Source organism: Vombatus ursinus, unplaced genomic scaffold (assembly GCF_900497805.2).
Source record: "Vombatus ursinus unplaced genomic scaffold, bare-nosed wombat genome assembly UNPS02014781.1, whole genome shotgun sequence".
In the NCBI taxonomy this organism is placed as follows: Eukaryota; Metazoa; Chordata; class Mammalia; order Diprotodontia; family Vombatidae; genus Vombatus; species Vombatus ursinus.
In genome coordinates, this window is record NW_020954559.1 from 12,997,123 (window position 1) to 13,024,778 (window position 27,656).

The window sequence follows — 27,656 nt, forward strand, 5'->3', positions numbered from 1 at the left end:
ACACACACACACACACACACACACACACACACACACACACACACACAAACTAAGTGATTTTCATTCCAGTTACATTCCAGCTTGAGTTACTGAGTTCCTATGGGATCCATAGTCTGGATTGTTTCTGGAACCATGAAAAATTCCTGCACTGATCCAGAGTTAGTCATATTAAGAACATTACCCTGGAACTAAAGCCGCCAAGTAGAATGTCAATACACTACAAGAAGAAGTTGGTATTGTTTAACATCAAACTGTCAATGCAAACTAAAAACCCGAAATGTAGTTTTAAAAACTTACCTAAGTTTTCTTTTCTGGTGCCTTTTGTGATGAGCTAAAGAAAAGTTAATTCTGTATTTATGTCACAACTCTCTATATAACTTTGTATATTGTTATCTGTGTACATGTTGCTTCCCTCAACAGAATGTAAACTTAATGGCAAGAACTGTTTCATTTTTGTCTCTGCATAACTAGTGCCTCTTCTAGTGCCTGGAACATAATAGGTACTCCAGAAATGACTGTTGGTCATTTATATGCTGAAGCAGCAAAATTAAGACTCACAGCTTACACTTCATCATCCCAAAAGTTTATGTTGGCAACTATCAACAAAGATAACAAGGTGGTTTCCTTTAAATATCTTGCAATTCTATTTTTCCTTTTAAAATTTTATTTAAAAATATATCTTGCAAAAGGGCAAATCATTGAGTTTTCCTCTTGACTACACATAAATATTCTTATAAGCAAGTCATATGAGTTACACCAAAAGTTTTCTTTTAAAACGCTATTTCTACCACATGTTTAGAAGCATAATAAATATGTATTCATATTTTTCTTACTTAAGCAAGTCCATTAAGTGCCTTATAAAATCTCCTTGACCAAGAAGTAAATATCGCCGCATAGCCTGCATGTGCTCCAATAAACTGTATTTTTTATTAAGAACATCCAATAAGTATTTGCTGGTCTCAAAATAAGCTGCATCAATTTTTCCCTGAAATGCATTTTCCAAATCTGTGAATAAGTCTGCAGCTGCAACAAAAAAAGAAAAGTATATATGTATACTTTATTTGCATTTTAACCAAATCAGGAAACCGAAAAGACATATAGATATATACATATGTCAATAATGAACATTTTTAAAAATCCTACTCTTCTGAACTGAAATGCTGTTAGTACTAGACAATATGTGAAATCATAACCATTTCATCATTACCAAGTAGAATCATTGGTAACTTTCAAAAAATCTAACACCCAGTTGAATTTACAGCAGACTAGTATATTTTACATAATATCTACAGCTGATAATTTAACAGAAAAACAGATGATCAGTACACAATAAGCAGAAACCAGTGGTACTTGAAATCATAGATACTGCAGTTCAAATAACGTCCCCTAAAAACAAGCACATCGATTTCATTAAAAATATAATGCTATCAAGTACAAAGTAACATGCTATTGATCTACTACTAACTATTTAAGAACCCAAAGACTGATGTAATAAGGTATTCTCAACTATATGTCAATCCAATGGAAATGAACCTCAGAAGAACTGCATTATAAACTCTAGCTATTATAAGGCAAGTGTTACTCCCAAATTCTACCACTACAGCTTCTGCAAACTAAAAGGAAACTATATAAGAGATGTCTTTTAGGAATGTATTTAAACAAACTTGGAAATAATGGGAAAACCCAGGGCTAATTAAAAAAATATTTTATTTGTTCTTTTTCTTTCTTTTTTTTTTTTGGCAATTGGGGTTAAGTGACTTGCCCAGGGTCACACAGTTAGTAAGTGTCAAGTGTCTGGTCTGAGGCTGGATTTGAACTCAGGTACTCCTGACTTCAGGGCCAGTGCTCTATCCACTGCGCCACCTAGCTGCCCCATTATTTGTTCTTCATACTAATAGATCCATACACATTTGTCTTTTATATTTTAAGGTAATCTGAATCTTTCCCTTGCTTTTTTTTTTCATTTTCAAGGAATACAAATGTAAAAAAAGAAACTTTGTCTAGTTATTAAGAATAGCTAAATTTAAAAGTCAGTGGCTTTTTTAAGTGACAAAAACATCCTGAGTGATGTTAATCTTCAACTGTTTGGTTACATTTGATTCAACACATATTTATTAAATAACTACAAAACACTACGCTAAGGGCTGGGGACATATAGAAGATGTAAGACATGGCCCTGCTTTCATGGAGCGAACAATTCAATAGAAAAGATAAAATTTTACATGAATAGTTATGATAAAACGCAGAAGGCAATAAGTACAAAGGAAAGGCACAGGCAAAAGGAGGTGATAAAGGTTTCTTAGGAAAGATGGCACCTAAATTTCAACAAGTAGAAATAAGTGACTGGAGGACAGAGAACAGAAAATTTCATTCAGGGTGATGGCATGAGCAAATGCAGAGAGACAGGAGAAGTCAGGCTGAGAACAGGAACCAGTAAATGATTCAGTTTAACTGGAAGTCTGAAAATAGCCAGAGAAATCTATTTAGCTGGAAAAGAGACAGCTATTTAGCTGGGGGGAAAAAAAAGGCTTGGAAAAGGCCATAAATGCCAGTATGCAGAGTTTATTTAGTAAGCAATGGATAAATATTGAAGGCTATTGAGTAGAAGAAAATCAGTACAATTCATTAGGAAGATTATTTCAATAGGAGCATAAAGGATGAACTCAAAAGTGAAGATACAAATAACAGAAAGATCAATAAATCAATCAGCAAGTATTTATGAAGCCCTTCTTTTGTGCCAGGCATTATGCTAGGCAATGAAAATACAAGCACAAAAAACTAATCAATCCCTATTCAAGTTTACACTCTAATGGGGAGAGACAAGTACATATAGAAATATACATACAGCATAAATGACTAAATACAAATAAATACACAGTAATTAAATATAAGGCAGTTTAGAAAGGACACTAGCAATTAAGGGGATCAGGAAAGGCTTCATGCAGAAGTTGGTGCTTGAACTGTCTTAGAGGAAGAGAGAAAACTCTATAAGACAGGAGATAAAGGAATGGCATAAAGAAAACTTATGAAAATGTATGGAGCATGGCCACTACAAAATGCATGGAGTCATAAGAGATGGAGTGTTTAGCATGAAGAACAAAGAAGGCCAACTTTGCTAGATCACAAAGTGTGGGAGGGAAAGTAATGTTTAAAGAAGCTATAAATATAGGTTAGGGCTAGATCTGGTAGGGCTTTAAGAGCTAAATAGGGGTGCTTATATTTTATTCTAAAGGGAATAGAAAGTCAATGGACTTGATTCATTAGGGGAGTCAAAAGGGCAGATCTGTGCTCAAGGAAAATTACTTTGGCAGCAGTGTAGGATATACTGGAATAGTGAGAAACTTGAGGCAAAGAGACTAATTGGGAGGCTGTTGGAATAATCTACATAAGAGATGATGAGAGAGAACAGATAAGCATATATATAAATATTTGTTTAAATTCATTTCCTTTTTTTAAGGAAGAAAACAGGGTAAGAAAACAAGGTGTAATTGAAAGGATTGGGGTAGGACTCAGGAATCCTAGATTCTAGTGCTAGTTCTGCCACGAGTCTCAATGTATGACTTTTTTGTTTCCCAATCTGTAAAATGATTACAGTAAATTAGATTTCTCAGGTTCCTTCCAGTTTAAGATGTCACTGAGAAAGCGTATAAAAAGAAAAAAGAAAGAAAGGTCAAGATCAGAGCATGGGGGGAAAAGTTAGGGAATCTGATACAGATGACAACCCTGCAATGAAGAGTGAGGAATGGTCAAACAAGTTGAAGAACTAAAAAGGAATAATGTCACAAAAAATCCAAGGAGGAGAGAGCATCCAAAAGGAGAGATGGCCAAGCATCAAATGCTGCTCAGTTCATGAAGGATGAGAAATTGACTTGGAAGATAAGCTAAGATTTGCTTTATTATACCATGAAAAGAAAGTTACAAATTATTAAAAACAGTCAATTGCCATACTTTTCTAAAAAATGTACAAACATAAAAATGTGTAATCATAAAATGTTATAAAAATTAGTAAAAGGAAAAAAGCAACATTGTATCCAGAAAAACATCTTAATGCACACAAGTACTTAGTGAACTACATGCTTTTTATTTTCAAGACTTCAAAAAGCATACTCAATAGCTGAGAAATGAATAATTAACTGAATGTTTTTAGCATCTGAATCAACATACCATCTTTTGGAGACTCTGTGGACTTTGTCACAGCTATCATCTTTGCAGTTGGTGTTTGATCATGACAAACTTGATGCAAGAAATTAATAGATTTTCCTATCAGAAGAACCTAAACAAGGACAAAAAATCCTGTGGTTATCTTCGTGGAAATTATAATAATCCCCAAAATTATGCACATCCACATGCAATATTCAAAAAATCTTAGCACAGTTTTATCAACACTTAAAACTGCATTAAGACATCATACAGAAATATACAGAGATTATATATAGAGTATATACAAATACATATGTAATACATAAAGTACAAATTTACTCATGTGAAAACCTAATACAATGCTAGTTGGTAGTCTATTTTTTTTAAACCACACTTTTGATTTCAACGGAACTCCCAGTGAGGACACTCCTCCCAATACAAGTGGACTCTGCAACTTTAGAGTCTTAGAGAGTTTGCCTGGAGCATTAAAAGATTAAGTGACAACCAGGTCCATAATCAGAATGTTTAAGAGGAAGAACTTGAACTTAAGTCTTCCTGTCTCCAATGCCAATTATTCATTATGCTATGTTTTCTTCTCCTCATAAATATTTGATTTTTTTTAAAGTTAACATATCCTATGGTGTCCCCACCCACAAAAAAAAAACCCAGCTGTTTTACAAGACATTCACAATATCATCCAACTGCTATCCAAGAAAATTAAATATCCAGATAATGAAGCTAGTTTTCTCTCTCTCTCTCTCTCTCTCTCTCTCTCTATATATATATATATATATGTATATATATATATAGCAACCCACTTATTTAAAAAAATAACATTAGTACAAAGAGCAATACAGCATTATAGCGAATCATTAAATAATACAAAAGCTCTTCTAGCCATACCTTTCTGGACTGGTCCATTGTAATAAAAGAAGGAATCATAGATTTTCTTAAAGTATACTTATCATGCCACAGTCGATCAGTTTTAACTGTAGGATCTGAAGCTACAAAAAACTGAAAGGGAAAGGGGAAAAACATCTTAAATATTAAGAAATAATATTATTTAGAGTAAAACTGACTGTCTAGAACATATGGGGAATATCATTCTAGTTAGCTATGATTTCTAGATAGTTTAAAGTTTATCCTTTAAGTAAAAATACTCTTTAGAAATGTTAAACATTTTGAATGGAAATATTCCTAAAACATATTACACATTTCCTCACATTCCTAAACAGCCATTTCTGCACATAACTGAGCTTTTATTTCTTCCTGGATTTGCATTATGATTTGTTTTCAAACTATGATATAAATTAGTAATGATTTCAAAACTTCCTGAGAGGTTCATGCCTTTTTTTCCCCAGGTATGTCTACTTTAATTTTACTGAGTTCATCCTACTGCAGTGTATCAGCCCTCACTGGGGTAGGGTGACTGCTTGTAGCAAGCCTTTGTCTTTTCAATGTGTTGATTCTAATCCATTGTGGATTTTGTTTGAAGATAAGCAAGTTTGTAAGAAGTGTGTATCAAGAGTCAGTCTGTGTTAGAGCTCACAAATAAAGTGCATGAGCATTACCCCTGACTTTATATTCACAGGTTTATCTCACACTCCTCTCTTTTCCATATTTTATGTGCCAGCCAAATCAGAATATTCATGACTATCAGAACTCATTCCATTCTATAATAACCAGTCATTAAATAATACTGTGACATCTTGTAAAGAAATTGAATGATGGAGCAGCTAGGTGGCAGAGTGGATACAGCACTGGCCCTGGAGTCAGGAGGACCTGAGTTCAAATCCAACCCCAGACACTTGACACTTACTAGCTGTGTGACCCTGGGCAGGTCACTTAACCCCATTGCTTAGCCAAAAAAAAAAATATTTAAAAGAAATTGGAATGACTGACACATGTATAGGAGAAATCATTTTGGAGGAGTAACTTAAAGGAAAGCATTTTGCTCTACCAATGTAAATATTTTTATAGTCAATAATAAAAATAGTGTATCTCATACTCTCTACATCTTTCAGTCAATCATGTGAATATAAAGAAAAGATGATGCAGGGGCAACTAGGTGGGGCAGTGGATAGAGCACCAGCCCTGAAGTCAGGAGGACCTGAGTTCAAATCTGACCTCAGACCAAACACTTGACACTTAGCTGTGTGGTCCCGGGCAAGTCACTTAATCCCAACTGCCTAAAAAAAAAAAAAAAAAAAAAAAAAACCTAAGAAGAAAAGGTGATGCAAACTAAGTGGCAGAGTAGATATAGCACCAGGCCCTGGAGTCAGGAAAATTCATCTCCCTGAGTTCAAATCTGGCCTCCCACACTTACTAGCTGTGTGACTCTAGGTCTTAACCCTGTTTGCCTCAATTTCCTCATCTGTAAAATTAGTGGGAAAAGGAAATAGCAAACCACTCCAGTACCTTTGCCAAGAAAACTTCAAATGAGGTCACAAAGAGTCAGACACAAATGAAATGACTGAACAACTGTACAGGATCATTTATAAAAGCCTGTGCTTTCACCAAGGATGCCCAAAAAGTAAGTAGAAGATTATTTTCCTAAAGACTTTATAAAGATGAGAAAGTAAGCATACAAGATTGTAATTCTTGATATTCTCATGGCTAGCATTTTTTGGTAATAAAATGTACATTTTTTCCATTCCTCCCCTCTTATATCCATCTTAAGAACTGATCGACACCTTTATAATTATGTCATTTAGCCAATGAGCATTTATTAAGTACTTACTATGTGCCAGAACACAGAATACAAATACAAGCAAAAGGATAGCCCCTACCCTCAAGGACCTTACATTATAATGGATGATGATATCATATGAAAAAGATGTCAAGGGGTGGTGGGATGGGGGTGATGGAAGGTACTCAAGAGCAAGGGCATGATGGAGAAGTATGGATTGCAGCCTGGTGAAAAACAAGGAGATGACAAGATTGGCTATCCTCCTTAAATGGAAGAATAACAGAGACCCGAGGGCATTTCTGAAGTGTGAATTCCAGGGCTGAAGGGATGGTGTGGAATAAAGAGTTTTCTAGGGCATGACAGAGGAATTTGGATTGCAGTCCAGTGGGAAAGGAAGAGATGTCTGGTCTAGGCGCCCTCCTTAAATGGAGGCTGTCATCCTCAAAAGAAATCTATTTTATGAATATTTAGTCTAGCCCAGATGCTTTTCCATCTTTTCCAGTCTTCATCTGCTTTTTGTCCTTCCAATTTCATCTTTAAACACTCTTGGAATAGCTTTACTTAGCTGTATCTCTTATCAGGTTTTCTATAAATTGCTTCTTACTCTTTCATAAAGTTTCAGGTTATCTTTACATGAGAATAAAATCAATTTCCTTAACTTTGTAATTTTTACTCCAAAGAGAACCTGCGCAAGAAGATGCCCTTCCAATGAGCTTCAACTCCCTTTTGTCTTGTTTTTGTATAAAGTAAGACAGTAAGGATTAATACAATTCAGTTCCTCCAGTATGTCTACTCACTATTGGTCACTGGGCACAAGACTAACATTTAGAGTATTAACTGTTAAATTAATGTTTATGGGTTATCTGAAAACACTAGATCTCTTTTCTGACACCTTGACAGCATCACTAAAGTAGACCTGCGAGGACAGAGAGCCATTTTATATTTTTGCATCAATGGGCTGCCATGACCAAATAAGTCATTACCAAGTGACCAACCTACTGGGTGATTCACCATTCTGTAAATATCTAGGTGGGTCCTTGGAAAACAATCTTTTGTCAATAGTACAAGTATTATAATGACTGGGGAGCTCAATCTAAGATTCCTAATTTAAATGCTACTTCTACTACTAAAGTATATGGTCAATAAATATTTACTGAATAGAATTTGTGTCATCTATTTTCACTACTCAGAGGTTTTGCTTAATTCCTAGTTATTGATTACATTCTACATGTTACCAATTCTTACGTATTTCGGATATGGATATGTACATACTACAAAACCCACAATGTGAAATCTCCATTTATAATATTCTCTGTCATATGCAATTTCGCAGGGTGGATAGTTGGTACAGTGGAGAGAGTGATGGGCCTGGAGTCAGGAAGACTTCCTGAGATCAAATCTGGCCTCAGACACTTACTAGCTGTGTGACCCTGGGCAAGTCACTTAACCCTGTTTGCCTCAGTCTCCTCATCTGTAAAATGAGATGGAGAAGGATATGCCAAACTACTCCAGTATCTTTGTCAAGAAAACCTCAAATGGGGTCATGAAGAGTCAGAAACAACTGAAAAACAACTCAACAATAACAAGAAATTCCTTATTGCTACTGGGATCAAATGAAAACTCTTGTTTGGCATTTAAAGCCCTTTACTATCTGACTCTAACTTATATTTTCTGAATTACTCCACTAAACTAGTCTACTTGCCACTTACTATATGCAAATTTGCATTTCTAATCTTGAAGTCTTTGCCCAATCTATACACATTGCTCTCCTTCTTTACCTTTTCCTCTCAAAATCCCTAAGTCTATTTAAGGTTCAAGTGCCATCTCCTACATGAAGACTTTCCTGATCGCTTCAAACGTTAGCGTTCCCCTACCAAATTTGTTGTTGTTGTTGTTATTCAGTCGTGTCTGACTCTTCCTGACCCCATTTGGGATTTTCTTGGCAGAGATCCTGGAGTGGTTTGCCATTTCCTTCTCCTGCTCATTTCACAGATAAGGAAGCCAAGGCAAACAGGGTTAAGTGACTTGTCCAGAGCCACAGAGCTAGTAAGTGAGACCAGATTTGAACTCAGGTAGATGAGTCTTCCTGACTTTAGACCTGGCACACTCTCCACTGCACTACCTAGCTGTACCCCCCACTCCAAATTATTTTGTACTTAACTTTGAATATATTTACTACTTATCTACTTTTTTTTCAAAATCATTCATTCAAAAAATGCTTACCATAGTAGCACTTAGAAGGTATTTGATAAATGCTTGTTGAATTGAAAACATCTTAATATACAGTCAGAATCAAGTCTGAATTAATGTTTGTGCCTATATTTACTATATTTATTTCAAATACACATCTTAAAAATAGCAATCCAGGTAAATCCTAAGTATACAGTACCTATCCCAAGTCACTCCAATACCATTTTTATTTAAGATTTTTAATTTTTACTGTTCTTATTAAAAGGAAATAAAAAATAAGGGGTAAAGTAGATTACTAAGGGGTAAAGTAGATTACTGAGGAATCACAGTTAGGGATATCATTATCCACATACTAGAAATGAGCATATCTAGTAGAAAAGAAGGGTTTCTTTTTTGGATATCTACCTCTAAACGAAATTAAAGGAACATTAAAAATTAAATTCAACTTCAGAGAAATCTACTTCTAAGCAATCAATACAAAAACAGAAAAGAGTTCAGAAAGTAGGAGATTATGCTAAATCTTAAAGTAACAAGGTGAGCTGTATGAAATTCACCATTCTATTTGGATAGGTTTCCTTTTGCCTACTTGGTCAGGTTGTACTAAACCTGGATTGATTAGGACTAGAGTTTTCCTATATTTGGTTTTATTTTTTTTTCATACATTACTTTAACTTTAATAGCAGATCAACTTCAGGCTCAAGGTTATTAACTTAACTGATGAAATCGAGAGGATCAATAATGACTTTTAGAGTGAATGACTATCAGTTTGAGCCTCAGCAATTATATTTGTTTTTTAACCTTCTTTCGAATTTCTTTAAACTTGACTAAAAACAGCATTCCACAAAACAGTTCTTTAATCTTACTGTCTAAGCATTTCAATATTTGTGTTTTAATCAGCTATATGGCAATGGCTTTATCTCTCTGGGTTTCAGTTTCCTCATCTGTCAAGGGAGGGTATTAGGCTAAATTGTTCAAGGTCCCTTCCAACTCTGATATACATCCAACTTGTATATTTCATTCATATATGTATGTATGTATATATGTGTGTGTACATGTACATATACATGTGAATACATATTACATATAAAATATGCTTCATAATATGTCTATTGCATTTCATCAACCTATTCCTAAAATATTAAATAAAAAGAAAAACGAATCAAGAGAGAGAAAAATTCATCTCTTTTACCCTGTAAAACAATTAATGCAAAGAAAAATCTCAGATTTTAAAATAGGAACATCCTAAATAGAAAAGAGTCCTCATAAATAATAAATATTAATGATATAATAGTGCCTATACTATGCAAGCAAATTTTTCCAAATACAATATAACTTTTACCAAAATACTGCTTACTTAGGATATGATCAATTTATACAGAGATTATAAGTTATCACAGAATTTGAAACTGGAAAGGACCTTAGAGGGCACCTAATCTAGTCCCCTGATTTTACTGATGAGCATCCAATGATGACTCAAAGACAGTAAGTGACTGGCCAAAGGTTCCATGGGTAACAAGGTACACAACAGGTATTCTGGCTCCAAAGGCAGTGCTTTCTAGACTACATTACAACATTATGTAAACCAACACATTTTAGAATTTAAAGGATGCTAGAAGATCCTGCTTGCTCCAAAACATATTCCCCACTAGCTTTTCATAATGCCATCCTCCCCTAAATGGTCTCAAATACTCCCAAATAGAGTTATTACTCCAGTCAGATAAAGTCAGGTCATTTTGTCAGCCAAAAAAATCTTCCACTTGGCAAGTCATTATTGCTAGGTTGCCTACTTTAGGAATGTCTTCTACTCCTACCTCTACTCTTTTCTGAATCACCCCCCGCACACACACACATACCTATATTCTTCCTTGCTAGAAACTTTTCCTAGCTAAATGAGTCCTTATCAGCCTATTGTAAGAGAGGTGAGAAATCAACAAGATACATTTAAATAAGACCATACCCCTTTCTGAGAAGCATATGGCCCTCTTACATATTATGGAATGACCTTGCTGTGTAGTACTAACCCAGACCTGAATGCACCAAACTAGGAAGCAAGGTCAAGAATCTGGAATAACCTGCGTAACAGGTCCAGGGTTATTTCTCACATGATCACTGTCTGCCATAGTGTCGAGATTATTCTACCCAAGGTCTAGACCAGGGGTTCTTAACTTGGGGTCTGTAAACTTTTTTGTTTTTTTTTTGTTTATGTTAATAGCTATATTTCAATATAATTGGTTTCCTTAATGATTCTATGTATTTTATTTGATGCATTTAAAAATATTATTCTAAGAGGCCCATAAGTATTTTATCAGATTGCCAAAGGGGTCCATGATACCCCCCCCAAAAAAAAACCTTCTGCTTTGGACTTGTTCACATATTTATACTGTCTCATTAGATAACCAGTTGTATCCTCAGTTGACTGTGATCCATCCCACTATATTTCTTCTTTCCTTAATCCCCTTCACTCAATCCAGTAGGCTGTCATAAATTAAGAGCCTTAACTCAGGTGCAATAAAATGTACACATAACAAAAGACTACTGCTTTAGCCCCATTAGCCTAGTCTAGTTCTTCTAGGGAAGTCTCTAAACATCCAAGAACAGCTATAAAGAGCTAGGACGATAATTGTTTCCAAAAGTCTAAGATTCAAATACATATTACCTTTAAGGTGACAAGAGAGGGATTGTCCCTTACTTTTCTAATTAGCAAGTAAATTTTCAAGATTATGGAGTTGGCATTTTAGCACGGAGAACTTGGCCCCAAGGGTCATGGGCACTTAGTATTGGAATATGAAGACAAGGAACAATTTCAGTTTCAGCAATATAAGAGATGATTTTGACAAGAGTCCAGGAACGGAATTCATCAGCAGTAAAATTTTGTTGACAAATTTTCAAGTAGCAATCTTGGTTTTACTCATAATGACAAGCAACTACATAAAGAGTCAGTAAATTATTTTAAATACTTTTAAAGGATGACTTCCCTTACTCTCTCTGTACTCTGGGGATGACTTCATTTTATTATCCATCCAGTAGCTTTTTCCCCACCTCCCATGTACATGTTATCTCTTCTATCAAAACAATGCGAAAGGAGTATCTCACTTTTGTATTTGTATCACCAACTCTTAGCACTAGGCTTGACCCACAGTAGTACTTAATTTTTTTTCATTCATTTATTATGTTTTCTATACCAATACCCAGGGTATTTAGTGGAATGAAGGGTATTTTCTAAAACTATCCTTCACAGTAGTTATATGGGTTCAGGTTGTGCTAATAGGGTTATGGTCTTGTATTTGATCCTGTTATTAGCTTGTTAATGAACTGATATGCACATTTAAGACTCCACTCACAGCAGGCATTGATAATATATGCCTTAATTTTTTTTTATAAAGAAACGAACAAAGCAAATCACTTGAAGCCAAAACTCCTCATCTTTAGAGGTACTTAAGGTGTTTGTCAAAACAATTATTAACACATAGTCAATGCCAAAAGTTTAGACATCAGAAAGAAAAATTTTAAAGCAGACTTATTTGGTTTACATTAACTCTTTAATTTTGAATATACAACTAAAGACCACTTTGAAAGACATAAGGGATTGCATGAGGCTATCACTGCTTTAGTAGATTACATTATGCTCTATAAAAATAAAAAACCTTTGGCCTAGCAAGAGTAATCTAAAAGGTTACTCAACCAACAAACTATATGTGTCATTGTTCTGTAGCTTGCCACTCAGCATATTAGATTAATTGCATTTACAGTATTTATCTACTATTCATTTAAACAGAAGAGCTAGTTTTTACAGACAACACACTAATTTATCCTGGTAATTGGAGTGCAGACGGATTTTTATCAGTGTGAACAATGAGAAAATTTAATTTAAAAAAGAAAAAAACCTCAGACAATTCAGTCATCTTTAGAAGTTATGAAAGCATTGCTTCATCTAAGGGCAAAGTAACATGCAATTACTCTACCTAGAAAACATCTAGTAGCAAACACAAAGAAGCATAGGTACATTTTAGATTATAATTAATCCTGTGAAAAATATATAGTTATAGAGAAAAAAATCAAGGTCAGAATATAATTGCGATATGCTTTTATTTTATTGATGCATTTTCCACTCAAGGTTCTTTAATTTTCACCATTATGTCAAACACAGAAAGAATTGAGAAAAAAACATAATTGTACCATGATTTCTCATTAACTGTTGGACAAATGCCAAGGCCTCCTTACTAAAAACAGAAATAAAAAGGGTAATTTTCTTAGCAAGCAACTTAGTTTCTGAGAATCAGATCCATTAATACAGACCCTTGAAAGATCCCAACTTCAACTTGTCAATCAAATAGATGACTAATGTGAAGAGATTTCTCCTAAGGCCACACCTTGAGAAAATAAAATAGCCTTTGGATAAGAGGAGTGGGTGATTGGTCACCCCTTTTTTGAATAATAAAAGATACTTTTTAAAGGGAAAATTTTAAAACTAGAGTAATTCTTGGCTGGAAAAAAGTGTTGAAATAAAAACTTAAGTCTTAAATGAATTCAAAGGGAAATTCTGAAATTATGCCATTTGATTATCTCGATTTCACAGATCTTTATGCTCAAAAGAAACTGATGATGAAAATTTTATTACCTTTGTATATAAGTATAGTTAAATGTGAAATCATCACTTCCAAAGTAAATAAATACAACACTGGTTTCCTTCCTTCTTTTTCTCTCCTCTTCCTTTATCTCTCTCTTCTCATCCCCAAAATGCCTAACTCCTTTTCAGCTTTGCCAAGAGGTTGAACAATCTTGATAAGTGAGTCACCTTATTTCCATCTCATGTATATAATCATCATGACCAATAGAGAAGATTTATAAGTTATTCTGTCAACAAATAGGTATAACTGTATAGGCAGCTAGATGGTGAAATTGAAAGAATGCAAGGCCTGAAGTCAGGAAGATCTGAATTCAAATCCAACCTCAGACACTTACTGGCTGTGTGACCCTGGACAAGTCTCTTAACCTCTGTTTGCCAGTTTCTTCAACTATAAAATGGGGATTAATAATAGCACCTACTTCTTAGGATTGTTGTGAGGACCAAATGAGATAACAATTGTAAAGCATTTAGACAATGCCTGGAACATACTGAGCACTATATAAATATTAGCTATTACTATTAGTGGAATTTCTTCTTTATTGCTTTTCTGAGATACTTCAAGTCAAGCTAAGAGAAAATTTTGACAGAATAACTAGAAAATTTTCTCAAATAAGGGAGGAAAAGGGTCAAAAGATAATCCACATAAAGAAGAGATAAGAGAATCAATTTCTACTATCTAAAAATATTCTATGTTGCTAGGAGAACTAGCTAATACAACTAAAGAAAATATCATGGTACAGGTTGATAGCCACATCCTCCAAGAAACTATACAAAAGCAAACAAATATATAAAACAAATGAATACAAGAACTAACAAGGAAATAAATACTATTTTTTATGTAAAATACATGAGGCATCAATTATAATCATTTATAAGTTTCTTTTAATGGTATGTTACCAAAGAAAAACCTACAATAGGCTAAAAATAAGAGTAATACTGTTTACTACTAACACTAAAATGGCTATTTGTAAAAGCATGGCAACTCATCAGAAGTCATCTATAACTGAAAAACATAAGCCCTAACAGAGACCATAGCTGTTTGATATTGTGGGAAGCAAAGATTCAAATTCCATCCCATTTCCCACCACAGATAGTAACAATTCATATTTACGTAGCATTCATAAGGAAAATACTTTTGTGAAGTAATAGAAGTATTATTATTCTCATTTTACTGAGGCTCTGAGAAGTTAAGTGACTTGCCCAGTTACATGACTAATAAGTATCTGAAGCTGGATGTGAAGCCAACTGCTATTGGCATTTTAAGATTTGCAAAGTGCTTTATGTTCATCATTTCAATTGATTCTCACAATAATGCTATTAAGCAAATGCTACAGATATTATTACCCCTTTTTACAGATGAGGAAACTGAGGCTGAGAAAGGTTAAGGGGTTTGCTCAGGGTTATGCAGCTAAAGTCTGAGTTAGGTTTCAAATCCTGATCTCCTGACCCCAATTTCAACATCTTATACCATGCTGCCTCTCAAAAGGCACAAAGAGATACATTCAGCTACATCAAGATATACAGTTCAAACTACCAAATATATGTCAAACATAATTTGTATATGCTATTATTTTAAATAAGATTTTATTTTCTCCATACTATGTTTGTAGAGTAGAATGAAACAAAGAGGTTCCTAAAAAAGCATTCCATATTTATAATGTACGTATCTTATTGACCCAATATCACTAAGCCTCCACTAAAAATACTAGTAAATTTGGAAGTGTTTTCATTAAATTCATCCTATGCATACACACACACAAAAACACACAGCTCAAAGTATTTAGGAGGGGGAAGAAAGGTCGAGATAACATAGAGATTAGATCATCTTTCACTAAGTAAGACCTGACTCTAGATTAAGGTTCATTTTTTAAAAATGAGATTGATAAAAAAAAATGCAAGCGATGTTCCTCTTAAGAAAGAAAACTAGAATTTAGTAACTACATCCAAAGAAGCTAAGCTGGCTACTTGGGAAGTAGCTAACCAAAAAAAAAAAGTCAGAAACAATGTACATGTTTTAGAGTAGTTTATAATTTTAGCTATAACAATATTTTCAGAAAAATATTTATATGAATCATTATTTACCTTTTTGCTAATGAATACATATAGTCATACACTTACAAATATTTCCATATTTCAAAATAAATCAACATCAATAAAATAGTAAATACAAGGATTTTCATGCTGTTTCTCAAAAAGTAACATTTAATAGGTATTCATTAAGTATACAAAATATGATAATACAGTAAGAGTATATCAACATCCTGGAGTTATACATTTAGTTCTATTTCCTTCACCTCACCAGCTCTAACATTCCAGGAAGCTTATAAATGATCCATGATAAAACCAAAATTACTTAATACAGTTGTAATTTTTTAAAAGGCTACAACATTCATGTTAAATAATCAATAATTCAGTTTTCAAAATAGCTACCACATCATCCTATAAATAAAGAACAAGGAGCAAAACTAACTCTAACAAAGGAAATGCTTTACCAAATCCTACTACCACAAAAGTTATAACAGCTAAGAGCAGGAAGAATTTAAGTTGGCACATCTGATGAATTAGAAAATTGTGTTATGAGTCAGATGTAAAAACTCTAGCTCAAATTTCATTTCTTCCACTAAGACTTTTATTAATGAGCAAATAAAAGCCCAGTTCACACTTAGCTGCTAAAAATGAAGGATACCTCTCACTACATAAAGCACATAAATTTATTTTAACATTCAAATATCTGGAATCTCGACCCCTAGCTGTGAGCTGTTAAACAGTAGAATCCATTACAAATTCATGCTATCTAATTTCCAGTCCCTCAGAGAATAAAGTCATTTCCCTCAAAAAGCTTACATTCTACTGAAGAGCAATGTCATGAAAGCTAAAAGAGAAGTTATCTAGGAGGACAGAATGACCTATACTGTCTAAAGCTGCAGGGAAAGGAACATAAACATAGCTAGTAAATACAAAGGAATTTAAGGAAGAAGAAAGAACACTAACAACAATGCAGTAAGGTGGATCAGGAAAAGATTCACAGAGAAGTGACTGCCTTACCTGATAGCACTGCATGAAGACTGGGATTCTGAGAGGGAGAAATGAAGAGAGATCATATAGAAGACATTGGGCATGACCTACTTATATTAAAGCTGGGAGTAGGAGATAGAATGTCAAGTTTGGGTAATAACTACTCTAATTTGGCTAGAATGAAAAGGAATAACATTAAATAAGTAAGGCATGGTAAGTCTAAGCCAGAATTTAGAAAATTTCAAAGGCCAGACTGAGGAGTTTCTGAGGAGCATAACAGTCAGACCCTGTGCCTATGGAAAATGATATTTTTTAGCAGTATGAGCGATGGTATAGAGAGTCTGGAAGCAGAGAAACCAATTAGAAGACTGAAGGATGATAAGGACCTAACACAGAGTAATGATAATTTAAGAGGAGAAAATCAGGGATAAAATGTCGTGGAGAGAAAATCTTTAAGATTTGGAAAATGTGTTAGCTACAATAGACGAGGGAGAAGAAAGAGTTAAGGATAGTATCAAGGATATAAAACTGCATCACCTAAAGAATGGTGTTGTTTTCCATAGAAATAGGAAAGTTTGAGGAAGAGGTAGGTTCAAGGAAAATAATGTTTCATTTAGGTCACGTTGAGTTTAATATGCCCAAAGAACATCCAGCATAAAGTTGGTAATACAGAACTAGAGTTGATCAGAAAAAACAGGGATGGATATATGGATGTGGAAATCATCTGAATAAAGAAGATAACTGAACCTTTAGAGTGAGGAAATCACAAAAGGAGAGAATACAGGCCCAAGAGCTTAAGGTAGCAGAGTTAAGACTAGAACTCAAGTCTCTCAACTTCATTTCAATTGTTCTTTTCAGTAAATCTGGTTATCTAATATTTTTATTTACTTTGAAAAATGCAATAATGCAATATTAGTGAAAAAGGAAGGAAGGACAAGGACTCTGGTGTCCTTAATCCTAATCCCATATTCCAGTCAAAACACACCATTGCAGTGCCTAAATTTCTGAAATTAGTCCATAATCACTCTCACGTTGTCATACATGAAGCATCTAAGTGATGTTGCTTTTAGGGATGAAAAAACCAAGGCTCAGAGAGTTTTCAGCAACCTAATATTCAGACAACTTCAAATGTTCATCTCTGACTCCATCTTTCTCAGGTCAGATATAACAGGGACTTTCACTGACCAAAGTTTCCTCAGAATCACCTGAACGGATAACCTCTGTTTACCTCAAAATTTCTGCTCAGACTTTATTTACCAAATACTTGTGTAATCTCAGGTATATCACTTACCTCTTGTGTACTCTGATTTCTACATTTATAAAAAGTAAGACAATATCTGAATTCTAATAACCTCAAAGACATATGAAAATTAGACAAGACAGGAAAGCATTTTGAAAAATACAAAGCCCTATAAAAATGTAAGTGATATTAAGGGAAATGTAACAGTAAAAATTATCAATGATGGTAAAAAGGCTAATTATCTCCCAGGTATTATATATCTAAAAACACTGTATCATTACTTACTTCGTGATATGTATCTTCCAGCTCTCCATCATATATCCAACGGTAAAGAAAATTCAAAACAGGATGCGATACCAAACTGAGAATATGTTGTACTAGGGATCTCATATATGGATCTCCTGTTTTAGTATAGGCATGGACTGCTGAAGCTAGTTCACCACCTTTCCTTCCTGGGAAAAAAAAAAAAAAAAAACATCAATTTTTAGAGATCAATACTGACCAATTTTAACATATATGCTAGAAAGTATGACTAAGACTGAGCAAAGAGAGAGAAAGATCACTTAATAATAGTTTTAATTTTGGCAAAAATTATGTAACTAAAGTCTCTTTTAATTTTCATAACTAAATTATGATTTTTCAATACTGCTTGAGCTATTTTTGGATGAAAAGTTATATTACCTTGAATTATTCACAAATAGTAAATTATTCCTAAAGAGACTAATCATGATTACATTTGATCAGAAGATAAAGCTCAAATCTTTTAAAACACAGACTCAACAAAAGTAAAGTTGTTAACAAATATTTAAATGAAGATATTCAAGGTGGCATTAAGATTCTTTGTCCTCTGCACACGAAGCATTGCAAATAATTTTTTGCCCATGCTGATGGTATGAAAATAACTTTAGGTTTTCATGAGAGTGCTCTTTAAGGATAACTCAAATTAATAATAATTAAAATTAGTTACTACTTTTTATAAGAAATCACTGATGTGAACATTTTAAGTTTGCTTAATACCTAAGAGACATTAAGAATTCGACACGTAATTGTACCAAACTTTTAAACTGTTTTAAGTTCCATTTAAAATATAAACAAAATTCAAAGATTTGTAAACTTTCTTAAAGTATGATACATTATTCTAATACCTATTTTTTTTATTATTTCTAAGTCAGGTAACTAGATTCCCCGACAGTTTAATTTTTCAAAATAAAAACATCAAATTCACAGTCTTTGCTTCTTCCCAGATGAAGAAAAACATAATAAATCTATTAATTTTAACATTCACATAAAGTGGAATTTCCAAGCATTTGGGGTTGATCAGAAAAATAAAAAGGTTATTTTTAAGCTAGTATTGGACTCCACAGAAAAAATGGAAAAATGTACCACAGTCATCTCTAAATATGTCTTTTTTTTCCTGTTTCCCCATTTCCTGTTCACAGAAAGGATTTAACCTCATAATATACATCTCTTCAGCTGAACTGAAATCAAAATGATGGAAAAAGGGAGTAATTTTCATTTTGGATATCTGTAGAAGTATAATCATATTTCTACATAGAAACAACCCTGATATTTCAAACTAAAACTTTATACTTACAAATCAGTGTTAGTCACAAAGCAACTACAGGAAAAAAAAACTTGGTTAAGCAACAAAAAAAAAAGGTTTTCATTAACATTAAAAGTTGTAGGCATCTTTTTTTTTAATTGTAAAACTATACTCCTGTTTCAACAGAATCTTTTTTTTTGCTAAGGATTTCTTTTTGCCATGTTGGTAAGTAGGTTTTCCTGTTGCTTTAAAAATATTTCCAACTCCATATAGTCAAATCCACTAATTTTCATTCATTCACTCTTTCAAATAAGCATTGTCCAATAACCAAGCGCTAGCTTGCACAATACTGCAGTAAGGAATAAAAAAAAAATGCAAAAGGAGAACAAAGAACTTGCCTTTCAGAATTTACAATTCAGTTAAGAAAAAAAAAAAAGCAAAACAATTTTTAAAACAGTTCTAGAACAACAGATAAGCTGTATGAAATACTATGTGGCAAAGTCCAAGAAGGCCTAAGGCCTAAGAAATTCCAAATAAAGAAAAATATATTTTGAGGTAATTAGAAGTTTTCATGGGGTAACAGGATCATAGATCCAGGGTTAAAAAGAAGCCATCTAGCCCAATGTCTTCACTTTACAAATGATTTAACTGAAACCCAATGAAAATAAATGCCTGGTCAAAAGTCATAAAATAGTAAGCATCAGAGGCTGGATCTGAATCCATAATCTCCTATTTCAGAGCCAATGCTCTTGAGCTGTGTCTTAGGTAATGCTAGATCATGGAAGAAGGCATTTCAGGCAGAGGAAAAAAAGTAGCAGAGGTTATGCCTGGGGACATTTTATGGTGAAGAGAAGCGAAGGATTATAAAAAAATGGGCTTGATTTGAGCATGGTGGCCCATATGTGGTCCCAGTTAGCAGGGAGGTTAAGTCTGGCATATTTCTTGAGTTCAGTAGTTCTGAGCTGATGGGCTATGCTAATTGGGTGGCCACATTAAGGTTAGCATTAATTGATAAGCTCCCAGGAGCAAGGGACCACCAGATTTACCTGAGGAGGGGGCAAAACAACCCAGGTCAGAAACAAAACAGGTCAAAGTTCCTGTGCCAATATGAGTGGAATACCACCTGCGATTAGTGATTTCACTTCCAGCCTAGGCAAGATGGGGAAAGGGAAGGAAGGAAGGAGTTAAGGAGGGTAAGAAGAAGGAAGGAAGGAAGGAAGGGAGGGAGGGAGGGAGGGAGAAAGGAAGGAATCTGTTATAGGTATTTAAGAGTATTTATACAATATTTAAGAGTTCTCAAAGTACTTTAAAATATCTCACTTAAAAGCAGAAGAATTAAATATTCAACATATAGCAAAATCTTCAGAGAATGAGGTGTTCTGATAAAGAAAAATTTAAGATTAAACTATACTACAGTTGTGAAAACACACTGTAGTCAGGAAAAGCAATAGTCAAAATGTCTATTAAATGAAGATACTGTATAGTTAATGTATGCTTTTCAAGTCAAAAATATATTTTTCAAATGAAAAATAAGGAATATTCACATTTGTAACTTGAGATAGGATTTTTTAGCACTTTAGTAGATTCTATTAACATTCACTCTTTTGTTTATCCTAGGGGTTACATTTTAAGTTACAGAATCAGTAAATACTACCCTATTCCTCACAGAAATTTCATAAACACCAAATTTAGTAACAAAAAAGTTAATGAGGCAACATTTCCTCTAATTATTTCTGATGAGTTCAACTGTACTTCTTTAAAAAAATAGGAATTTTTTATTATTAATTTTCTTATTAATTCTCTTAAATTACATTATGGACAAGGGATTAGTAAGGGGAAAGAAATAAAAGTTTGTGTTAACTTGCTCACTTTCCTACTAAAATAGAAATTAGACTCAAGTATACTAGATTCTTGAAGGTATTAAAATATGAAACTGCAATGGTTCCTTTCAGGTATAATCAATAAACAAACTATATATTAAACATCCATGTGCCAGGCACTGTGCTAAGTGTTCAGGATATAGACAAAATAAAAGTCCTTGTTCTCAAACAGTTTACATTCTAGTTTCATTAACTGAAGTTTACTACAACTACTTCAATAAACTGTTGAAAAATATGATTCAAGATAAATAAAAAGGCCAAAATGTTTATATACTATTCAAAAGATATAGCTATACATCATAAATGTTTGAAGACTGAGTTTCCCTATGTTCTACCTAGGCTTGAAATACAAGGCCTATTCATGGGTTGTATCACACTACTAATGGGAACAGAAGTCTTATCAGACTCTTAACTGGGCTAGCTAAGTGATCAACAAAGAAGAAAAAGAATAAAGATGAAAAAAAAATGATACAAAGCGCAGCCACTTCAACCTAACCTGGATAAACAAGTAGACAAATAGGAAAAATGGAAAATGAACAAAATGGAGACTTATTCTAACTTTCATCATTTCTTGGAGACATTTAACTGAAGTGAAATAACCGCCACAACATGGAGGCTGAAAAAGCTCAGAAATCCACCAAAGTACACATCCAAGAATAAACACAGGCAACCAAGGGCAACACTTAATTTAGAGTACAAACGTATCCACAAAACATTCCAGAAGATGATGATGACATCCTCCATGATTAAGAAGCATCACCTCATAAAAAAGCAAAACAGAACTAATGAAAAAATAAGAATATTGGTGATTTCCTTAATGAAAATGAGTGAGCCAAAGACACGATTTCAGAGGAGATTCCCTAAAGACTATATCTTGAAAGTCACAGAACTAACCATAATCACATTATGGTTACAGGGCAATGAAAGCGGTCCTACACAAAGTCCAAGTAAAAGGATTCCCTATTGATACTGAGATTCTCCAAATATTCCTCTTCAAAGATGACATATCAATTGCATCAAGCCCTAGATCTTTACAGGCCTGTCATGAAATCAATAGTAATGAAAGAGACTAAACTTTTCCATCCATGCTGGAAAAACAAAGCAGATGAAAAATGCCTAAGACTATGAAATGAAACTGTACACTAGTTTATCAACATGAAAATCTTGGACAGGCACTGCAGGTGGGTAACAAGGATCTAGGTCCTGAATAGGAAAAAAAGAGATCAGGTTGGAGAGCATTTGGGAAATGGCACAGTACTTTCAACGATCCCAAAATGCTCACTATCACAAATCTCTTTAATACCAATATTCTCTGGAAACTATTCTCCTGATAAATGTAGAATATTACAGTCTCAGAAGACTAAAAATAACAACTCAAGAGGCAATAGTAGCCATAAAACAGGCTGTAAAATGTTACTAACAATGACTTGCATGTAAGAAGTCACATAAAATATATTATCAATAATAAGTATTACCAAAAAGGGAATGAAAACAAAATATAAGAGATGAACAACCAAGTGGTACAACAGTACTCCTGACATACATAAAGTATAAGAGGAAAGTCTTCAGTACATCAGGATGATCTTTTATAAGGAACTAATAGAAAGAATAATTCTTGTGCAACAAAAATCATAAAAGAGGAAAAGATGTAAAGGTAATACCTATGACAATGAAATCACCAATTCAAAGTTCTAAAGTTCTTATGCAATAAAAATTATACAAGATGAAAAGATGTGGAGGGAATACCCATGACAATGAAATCACCGATCCAAAGTACAAAAATTCTTTAGTATACAAATTTGACTAAATCATGGGTATACACCTTGCAAAAAGATATAGATAATTACTTGATAAAATCCTCATTGAAATGCTTTTATAGCTAAATATAATTTTTCATTTCTTGATAACCAGGAATTTCTTAGAGTATTCTATTATACTATATTTTATGTTTGCATGTATAATTATAGTATTTATAAAGCCTTAGTCTTATAGATATCAACAAAAGGATGAAATGTCTTCTTGTCATACTCCATACTTAGACACCACAAGAACTCAGGATTGTTTGTATTAGACAAGCTCCTTGAGGGCAAACTTTTTTATATTCCCTATTACAATGCTTTGAGGAGAACTTAAAAGTAACAAGGAAAGTATGAAGGAGGTTTAGATGCAAAATAAAAGAATGTCAGGGAGAGTAACAGGGAAAAGTAGAAGAAATTAAGATTATTCAAACTGGAAAAGATAAGACTAATCTTTTCTATCTGATTTTATTTTATACTCCCTCATGCAATACTGAGAAGATTCTCAGGACTAGGAAGGTGATAGTTCTGCTCTATCCTGTGAGAGCTCGTTTTTTGTTCTGGATCTGTAATTTAATCTGTGCAAGAAACTTTCCTGCGGAAACTCCTTCCACAGATGCACCTTGGCCATTTATTTGTAATTTAAATGGTCTTACAAGCCTTACTGACTTTAAAGTGAAGCAAGTATGAGAAAAATATTTTCTAAGAAATGAAAAAAGACCTTGACAATGATCAACCAGTGCTGCAAGGGTCTTCAACCTTATTTTAGGATCGTATGTCCAGACTAGGAGACGACGAAGTGTTAAGCTGCTTTCAAGTCCCAAATTTACACCTTGATCATCCTCTAGCTGAAGCTGGGGAATAAAAGAGAGACAAAAATTAAGAACTAATATTTTTTAAAAATTAGTTAATGTGTTACACAATTTCCTGTTTTATTTAAATTGATTTTATGAAATCAATTCTTCTAATTTTAAAAAGTGATTAAAGATGTTTTTGATGTATGAGATGTACTGAACTTTTTTTGTTCACATCTATATTTACTGTTAAAAAAGGATGACTCTCTGGGAAGGGAAAGAGATTAAAAGTAAATATAAGTGAAAGTAAAACAAAAGAGATTATTTTTAAGGAAGAAAATGACAAAAGAAAGGGCTCAGTTTGGGGAAAGTTCACTAATCGTTTCAAGGCACAAAGAATCCATTAAATATAGGGAAATAGGACACCTTAACTAAGCCATAAGATTTCCTAAATGTGTTCCTAAAATGGAACTTTGCTTTCAGCTATGGGATATGCCAAAACTAGATGCTTTCTCCAGGCTACAGCGAAAAATTTTACCAATAAGATTTTTATTTTTAAAACAGGCTAACATAAAAATCTAATTTAAAATATTCTACCCAGCTACAATTATTATGCATTAGAAACACTAAATAATATGGAACTAAAAAAAATGTAAATGTCATTTTACCTGGGAGTGTAAAACAGAAAGCAGTCTATAGTATTCTTTAAGTTCTTGATGTAAGGCAGCACAAAAGCTCTGTATAGGAAAAAAAAAAAGTATAATAAATCTATTTGTAGGATAATTTTTAGAGCAGACTAGCATATTAATATATTTAATTACACAGAAGTCTTTGAAGAAACAGCATCTTGTGTTTTTCAGCTTAATTCATTCTTAAATTATATTAAATTTTATAATACATGGGATTCACGTTAGTTTAAATCTTCATTAAGATATGCCAAAACTCAAGACATAAAATTGTATCCACTTCCAAATATACAACTGATGGACTTAGAGCAGATTGAAGCTAATTATTTTTCTTTATTTTCCTTTCTTCCTTTTTTATTTTTATTTTTCGAACACCACTAATGCAAAAATTTGTTTTACATGGTTTTATGTGTATAATGGGTATCATAATTCTTAATATATCAATAAGTGGGAGAGGGGATAGAGGGAGAAAATTTGGAACTGAAAAAAAATTAAATTTCTAAATTATATAAAAAAAAGATATGCCATAAAATCACTTTCTTCTAAACTCCACCTCCAAGTTGGATTTCTTTAATTCTTCCTCTCCTCTCCACCCTTTCTCTTTCAAAGGTCTGGAGAATGTTGGATTTCCCATCTTTCCATCATTATCCTAGCAGAATCCCCAGGACTGCAGAAGCTGGCAGCACTGTCTGTATTATGAGTCAAGGGAAAACTGGACACAAGATTCACCATGCTCAAGGAGAACTTCTTGAACATACCATGAGTGGAAGAAAAGGATAACCAGCAACTAGGACCTATAAGTTACCCCTTCATCACCTGTGCTCCATAAACTTGAGCCCATTTTCCCCTGGACTTTATATATTCTTACAAGATATTTTGTAGGGAGGGATATTTTAGAACAACCTTTCTTACTAAACTACCTTAACAATACCCCTTTCTAAAAGTTACTTGAGGCTAGCTAAATTGATGTTCAACTATCTTGGGAGGAAGCACGCAAGTGGGCGTTCAAGACAATGTCATTAGAAAACAATCCCCAACTCCTCGTGGTACACCCTATAACCCTGATGGGAAGATGTATCCTTGCTCTGAACCCAAAGGGCTGTATGACACAAAAAAGGCTAAGAATCCCTGGTTTAGGTCTTCACAGCCTCTTACTTTGGCTGTTACAGCAGCCTTGCCTCCTAGTTGGTTTCTCTTCCTAAAGTTTCTCTCCAATCCAATCCATTCTCTATACAGATGCCAAAGAGTTTTCCTTAAGTGCAGATTTGAATATATCACTCTCCTACTCAATAAATTCCAGTAATCCCTCTAGGACTAAATATAAACTAGCTGGCTTTAAATCCTTCACAACCTAGTTCCAACCTATCATTCCAGTCCCATAATACATTATCCCTATCCCTATCCTACATTCCAGCCAAAAAAAGCACTGGACTTCTCTCTGTTCTTTACATAGGATACTCTTCCAACAGTCTTTACACTAGCTATCTCCAGTACCTGGGAGGAATTTCTTACTCATTTATATTAATAAAACTGCTCACTTCCAGTAAGATGTAGATTAAGACTTCTACACAAATTTTTTCCTGATCCCTTCAACTGCTAATGCCCTCTCTCCGTAACTTTGTTGTTATTGTTGTTCAGTCGTTTTTCATTCATGTCCAACTCTTTATGATCCCAAGATTCTGGAGTGCTTTGTCATTTCCTTCTCCAGCTCATTTTACAAACGAGGAACTGAGGCAAACAGGGGTAAGTAACTTGTCCAGGGGCCACACAGCTAGTAAGTGTCTGAGGCCGGATTCAAACTCATAAAGATGAATCTTCCTGATTCCAAGCCCAGGGCTCTATCCATTGTACCACCCAGCTGCAGTCTCTCCCTAATTAGTTTGTAGTTAACTACCTTGCATTTATTTCATACTCATGCAGTTATCCCTTCCACATCACAACTTGCCCTATCACAGTTTCAATATATCATGGGTCGGCATAAGAAATTAAATGGGAATTTTGAGGAAGTTTTGCAGAAGCCACAGATGACACACAAAGGCCAACAGACAACACAGAAAAAGTTTAGAAATTCAGAAATGCATAAAAATATATATATATATATATACACACACATATAGTATTATATAATACAACCCAAATATTATATTATACAAATATTATATAATACAACCCAAATTTTACAATAAGGTATTGAAAACACCCCATAAAAGAAAAAGAAAAAAGAAAAAGGGGCAGCTAGGTGGCACAGTGCATAGAGCTCCAGCTTTGGAGTCAGGAGGACTTGAGTTCAAATCTGGCCTCAGACACTTGACACTTAACTAGCTGTATGACCCTGGGCAAGTCACTTAACCCCAACTGCCTCACCAAAAAGCAAAAAAAAGAAAAAAAAAAGAAAGAAAAAAATTAGACTTCTTCTCTGGTATAAAGGGAGGGTCAAAAACTTTTATGCAGATTTTCCAGATCACAGAGAAGTCACACCCCTAAACCCCATGATGTGGAAGGGATAACTTAAACTATATATGTATGTGTTGTCTCTCTCTGATACAGCACAAATTTTTTAAGGATAAGAATTGTTTCATTTTTGTGTGTGCATATTCCCAGTGCCTTACATTGATTCTGGCACATCATAGGCACTTAATAAAGGTTTGTTGACTGAATGAAGATTGACTGTATTCCAGGCATGGAGATATACCTTACATGAATTCATGGAGGTAGGGGAAAGAAGGTCACATTCAAGGAATATCTATAGAGCAGTTTAGCTGAAACACAGAATGCATTAAAAGGAATATAATGGAATAAATAAGAAGCATAATTGGAACAAGCTGCCTTAAACAGTGGCTGAATTTATAATTCTTCCTAGTGGCAAAAGAGAACCCCTTAAGTTTTTAGCAAGATGAGTTATATAGTCAAATAATATGTATTAAGTCTGGAAAATAGCTGGATGAATAAATGAATGAAAAAGCATCTATTAAGTACTTACTATATGCAAAGCAATAGGCATATAAATAGAAAAGAAAGGCAATTCTGCTTTCAAGAAACTCACATATTAATTGGGG

General features: G+C 33.8%; 1 protein-coding gene across 1 annotated transcript in view; it reads right to left on the reverse strand.

Annotated features, from left to right (window-relative positions):
• Nucleotides 1–27,656, reverse strand: part of LOC114046103 (gamma-tubulin complex component 3) — a 144,861-nt gene that overhangs the window by 42,582 nt on the left and 74,623 nt on the right. Inside the window, exons 9-14 of the mRNA XM_027866356.1 lie at nucleotides 24,583–24,651; nucleotides 23,842–23,974; nucleotides 18,187–18,353; nucleotides 5,044–5,154; nucleotides 4,165–4,273; nucleotides 834–1,023 (exon numbers count right to left, since the gene is read on the reverse strand). Of these exons, the coding sequence (XP_027722157.1) occupies nucleotides 834–1,023; nucleotides 4,165–4,273; nucleotides 5,044–5,154; nucleotides 18,187–18,353; nucleotides 23,842–23,974; nucleotides 24,583–24,651 (779 nt within the window). The remainder of the gene's footprint in view (nucleotides 1–833; nucleotides 1,024–4,164; nucleotides 4,274–5,043; nucleotides 5,155–18,186; nucleotides 18,354–23,841; nucleotides 23,975–24,582; nucleotides 24,652–27,656) is intronic.